We start from the raw sequence: 6000 nt of genomic DNA, 5'->3' as shown, positions 1-6000 counted from the left end.
ATTATAATGTGAATTGCATCCAACATGGGCCAATAATGGAACTGAACACCCATGTTTGGAGCAACTTGACTATATATATATATATATATATATATATATATATATATATATATATATATATATATATATATATATATATATATATATATATATATATATATATATATGAGTGTTGCAGTGATACATTGAACAACAAGCCTATGAAGTGTTCAGGCTATCAGTGATTTATAGGACTGACCATAAGTAATATTCACACACTGAGTTTCTCAAGATGATTCAAATGCAGTCAGTCTAAGGCAAATCTCACCTTTGCCTTTCATTGTCTTCCTCAAGATTAATCAGGGATAATTTAAGGTTCAGTCACTAATATTCATAGTGACACAGTAAACAAAGGGTGACACACTCCAGTGTGTTCATCACTATGAATTTCTTACTTGAATATGCATGTTCAAACTTTGCCATGGCTAGGCCATGAATCGAGTTCCTGGCTTTCCTCTATAAATTTTTGCTCGTCATGACTGCCTTCTGATCGATTTCTTAATATTTAGAAAAATAAGTGTATGGTATTGCATGGTTTTTGACAAGTGGTAGAGATTCCCTTGGAAGTACATGAAGCTTGAAGAATGTGAAGAATACATATGAGAAACTACAAAGGATGAATCCGGATATATCTCTTCTAAGACTATAATACCATAGAAAATGGAGATTAAACTGATGATTAAGAAAGATGCTAAAAATCTTTAAATGCCTCAAGATATCAATATGAAGAAAGACAAAATGTGATGTAATGATGTAAGCAAGCAAAGAGCACCTGGGTTGTTGATAATCACTTCTGGTTCATACTCTGTTTCTATATTAGGGGAATGAATTTCTGATGCTCATATGTGTGTACATCCATCAGTTCACTTCATTGTTATACACAAGCTGAATCATATCAATGCATGTTTTCTGAATTTGTCGCAGACTCTGCCTAGTTTGCAGCCCTTGGTGAAGTAACAAACATAGCCATGCACATAATCATAAAATTCCATGGGACAGCTCACAAAGTTAACAGAATGATGCAAAGGGTTAGACTGCTTGATGGCTCTTACTGCTCAGCCCTGTCCTGCCATTTGTTGCCCTGCTCTTGAATTTATCACAGAACTCTTTGATACCATCTGGTGCTATGTCTGATACGATGATCTTTTTGTTGCAAGCTTGCAAAAGAATGGGTTGGTTTCTACTTACTGCACTTTCTTTCTATTGGGGTGAGGAAAGGCATGATTTGCTTGCTGTTTGCATTTGGATTTGAAGAGGATTAGGATTGGCAGCTCACAATAGCATATGCTATAGCATCTTGGATTTTCTCTAGTTTTATTCTTAATGAGGGTACAGTCAGTTTTATCTGTGTATGGTTTAAAATAAATTTTTGCTCAGAACCTCAGAACCACTCACATTCTTGAACTACTATCCTACCCAAAACTTTTTTTTCTCTGATGTCAGTAATTACTTTTGACACTTATTCCCTTAACAATCTTTCCTATACATACTTAGAATCCCTAGATTTTAAGTAGTGTTTTATGAAATGATAACCAGGGAGGTAGTGGCTCTGGCAGCATGCACACAATTCAGATGTGAAAACATCTGAATTGTATTTCTTTATATTTTACCTAAAGCAGTAATTAATTTGACAAAGTTGAAGTTCATAGATATTAACAAGTGAATGAAAGAACTGTTGAAGTTCACAGATATTGACTAAGTGAATGAAAGAACTTGATTTTGAACATTGCAACAACAGATATTTTCAGAAAAGAGGAAAATCATAAATTGCAAGCAATGGGCTGACAAACCTTACTTGAATGATTCAGTCAGTAATGATTTTGCTTTTTTTTATGTACGAGGGGATTTACAGATAGGATTTAGCCAAGAGAGAGAGAGAGAGAGAGAGAGAGAGAGAGAGAGAGAGAGAGAGAGAGAGAGAGAGAGAGAGAGAGAGAGAGAGAGAGAGAGAGAGAGAGAGAGAGAGACTGAAAGACAGTCCACAGGAAAATATAAAATGATGAGAAAGTGTCTTGAAATTTTCATCTTCAAAGAGTTCAAGTCATAGGCAGAAGGGAATACCAAAGGAGACAGAGTTCCAGAATTTATCAGATGAGCAGTTGCTGTGAAAGTAGCAACAGAAAATAGTAAGAGAGTAGTAGGAAAGAGGCTGAAGATAGTCAGTTAGGTTAGGTTAGGTGTTGATAAGATTAAATGCTTTTGATTTCACCTTGTTCAAGAGAGCAGTATGAGTGGAATCCCTCCTCCTCTACCCCAACATGTATATGAAGTGTACTCCATACATGTGTACATAAGGCCCCTGTACAAAATTAGCAGTTCAAGGGGTGAGGAAAACTGGTGGAGATAGCCCAGAATGCCTGACTTCATAAAAGTTGTTTTAGCAAGGGATGAGATATGAAGTTTTTGGTTTAGATTATTAGTAAAGGACAGACTGAGGATGTTCAATGTAGAAGAGAGAGAGACAGCTGAATGTTATTGAGGAAAAGGGGATACTTACCTGGGAGGTTGTGTTGAGATGATATATGGAGGAATAGAGTTTTGAGGTATTAAACAACAGAGTTTGCTCGTGCCCAAACAAAACTTTTAGAAAAATCAGAAGTCAGGCATTTTACATATAGCTTCCCTGCATGAGTTTTTTTCATTCTTGAAGGTGTGGCTGTCTAAGAAAAGATGTGGGAAAATGCAGAGTAGTACTGTTATAATAATGAGTTTGTTTTAGAAGATCATTGATTAATAATAGAAATAAACAGGACAGAATACTGAAGAAAATCACTGTTAATAGACTTAGGAGAACAGAGACCATTTACTACAGCAGCAATAGAATGGTCAGAAAGAAAACTTGAGATTAAGTTACACAAACATAGAAGCTGCAGGAGAATAGTTTGGAAAAAAAATTTTGTGCCAGACCTTATCAAACACTTTTGATATATGTAAAACCACAGCAGGAGTTTCATCAAAACCCTTCAGAGATTCAGTAAAGAAAGCCAAAATATCAGTAGAATGGCAATGATGGAACCCATACTGGCAATCAAGTATAGGATTGTGAAATGACAGATGTTTAATAATCTTTTTGTAGAGGTTAGACAGGAAAACTGTAGAAAAACAGAAAATTAAAACAACAGGATAGTAGTTTGGAGGGTTAGAGCAGTCACCCTTTTTAGGAACAATCTGAATGTAGACAAACTTCCAGAAAGACAGAGAAATAGATTTTGACAGAGTTTGAAGAGTTTGATCAGGGAAGGCACAGTTATGGAGAACAATAGGAGGGAACCCATCAGGTCCACAAACCTTCCAAGGGTTAAGGCCAGCAAGGGCATTAACCCTTTAGAAAGAATTTTAATAGAAGACAAAATAGTTGGAGGGTAGAGGAAAGAGAGGAACAGGTTCTGAATCATCCCAAATTGGTCTTTGAGCAAAGGTTTGAACAGAGTTCAGAGAGACAATTGAGATGGCAGGTGCCATCAGGTTGAGATAGAGGAGGGAAAGGTGAAGAAGAAAAGTTGTTGGAGATATTTTTGGCTAGGTGGCTGAAGTTACAAGGGGAGTTAGATCTGAAAAGACATTGACATTTTGTATTGATGAATGAGTTTTTGGCTAGCTGGAGAACAGTCTTAGAATGGTTTTGGGAGAAATGTAAAGTGCATTCCATCACCTTTCAGGTGATGGAAGGCTCAAGTACTGTTTGTGTAGTGTCTCTCCATTATGTATAGCATGAGAATAGGCTGAGTTAAACCAAAGTTTGGAAGGTTTAGGAGACAGAAAGTGAGGAATAAATGCCACCATGTGAGACACAATTATCTCTGCTATAGTTTTAGCACATAGAGATGGGTCCCTGGCAATGATGTAGAATTCATTCCATGGAGAGTTAAAATAATACTTCCTCAGGTCCTCAAAATTAGTAGAGGCAAAACACTTCTTAACAAATGGCATATCTTTATTTTTGCCTCTCAACATTTCATATAATGAATTTGTTGCCTTAATACTGATAAAAATGAAAGGTAAGTGGTTACCAGATTTACAAGAAATACATGAGGTTACCCTCAGTATATGTTAGTTCACTTCATGTGATTTTACTGTCATGTGATTGATAAGATTATATTAACAGTATGATAAATGTTCAAAACTACTTAAGTTATGTAGTTCCTGGTAAAAATTATTATTAACACATCAATTTGCACCAATAAGCAGCAGTGCAAGTCCATACAACCACAGCTTAGCCTTACACTAATACTACTCATTGTCACTGTAAAGCACTGTACTGTGTGGTTTTGAAGTCATCATGCAATGTTCCACTCAGAATCAATTTCTTTTTACTGAACAATATGCATGATCATGATTGTACATATCATTAGATAAGGTGTTGTACATTCCACACTCCTTTTTGTCAGGGCCACTTAAAATAAAAAGATTAAATCAAAATAATAAATAATCTTTTCTTCCCCTTTGCTTTCATTTTGAAAATGTTTTTCAGTCTATGCTAATTTTTTATTCATTAATGAAATTTATGTGTTACGGGAATCCATTTAGTTCTACTTATATCTGGCAATGGCAATAATTACTGCTTTTCTCTTTGTGTTTGCTAGTTTGGTTCCAATTTCATAATTATCAAATTCTTCTTTGACATTTTTCCTGTAAGTCATTATTGTTTTAAATGCTTCTTGTGGAACACAGTAATTACAGTAGTATATCCTTGGTATTTATGTACATGTATTTCAATAACATTTGTGGCTGAGATAAACAATAATGAGAAGAATATTAAGAAAATCCCCAAACTCTATCAAGAAATATATTTTCTATATATTATGTACTCTTTATATATAAGTAACAATCCCAATCCAAACTTCATTATATCTGGAAGCAAAAATCACTGTAAACTTATAAAAAAAAGTCGTATATTAGTACATTAATCAAGATAAATAGAATTAGGTTTTTACATGCTGCTATAGTCCACCGCCACTGCGATCAACAGTGATTTTCTTCCTCTGATCCTCCTCTGCCATTTCTGCCAGCTGTGCAAACCGGGAGTGAGAGATGGAGCCCACCTTTATTGCTGCCATCATCTGGGTGGAGATGCAGTGTTAGATGAGTGGGACTAGGTGTCCCAAAAAAAGGCCACTTAAGTACACATAGCTTCATGACATACATTCATATATTATAAATAATTTAGTATCAAAAGAACTTCAATGACTTCTGACTCAACCTGGCCAGGACACTAAAAAAAGGAAAGTAAATATTGTTTGTTCTGAGTAACTATGAAATGAACTCATTTGAAAATAAGATAATGTTGTGATCTTAGTGTATATAATATGGCATCCATTACTTTAAAGTAACAGTGAAACTCATTAAAAATTATGTATTTTCTGGAATATAAGGAGCATGATCACATAAGGTGCATTCTAATTTTGAGATAACCTAAAAAAAAAAAAAAAAAAAAAAAAAAAAAAAAAAAAAAAACATGCAGCTAATCCCAGACCCCCTAGCTCAGCTCAGGGTTTTTCAAAGTATGGTTTGGAATCCAATACTGGGTCACATGCTCTTGTTGGGTGGTCGTCACATTGTAAACAGATAAGTGAAAAACAATTCAAAAGTAGTAATGCGTGTGAGTGTATTTACCTAGTTGTGGTATACGGGTATGGGAGCTACGCTTGTGCTGTCCTGTCTCTATATCTACTATTGTTCAATTTGGCCTCAAAATCATGAAATTAATTTGCATGAAGCACATCTTTTTCCAAGCTATTCCATGTCTCTACTATTTTTTAAGGAAAACTGTTCTTTTTAATATCCTTTCTACAGATGGCCTTTTCAACTTTCCATGTCCTCTTGAATCTCTTACATCCCATGTTATCAAATCATGCTGGTCCACTCTTTCTAATCCATTCATCAGCCTATACACCACAATCAGGTCTCCTCTTATCTTCCGTTGTTCCAACATCTGTAGATTCAATCTTCTCAATCTCTCTT

General features: G+C 35.1%; 1 protein-coding gene across 6 annotated transcripts in view; it reads right to left on the bottom strand.

Annotated features, from left to right (window-relative positions):
* Window positions 1-3955: 3955 nt before the first annotated feature.
* LOC135099770 (glycerol-3-phosphate dehydrogenase, mitochondrial-like) overlaps window positions 3956-6000 on the bottom strand; it is a 166368-nt gene continuing 164323 nt past the window's right edge. For 5 of the 6 annotated variants that reach the window (XR_010268357.1, XM_064002288.1, XM_064002292.1 and 2 more), the window contains one exon: window positions 3956-5099. Coding sequence is in view for 5 of the 6 variants with exons in the window: in XM_064002288.1 (XP_063858358.1) it covers window positions 4980-5099 (120 nt within the window). In the remaining variant the exon portion in view is untranslated. Of the gene's footprint in view, window positions 5132-6000 lie in introns of all 6 variants that reach the window. The other variant, XM_064002291.1, reaches the window with a different exon arrangement.

Source organism: Scylla paramamosain, chromosome 4 (assembly GCF_035594125.1).
Source record: "Scylla paramamosain isolate STU-SP2022 chromosome 4, ASM3559412v1, whole genome shotgun sequence".
NCBI lineage: Eukaryota > Metazoa > Arthropoda > Malacostraca > Decapoda > Portunidae > Scylla > Scylla paramamosain.
This window is presented reverse-complemented; position numbering and strand designations above follow the sequence as displayed.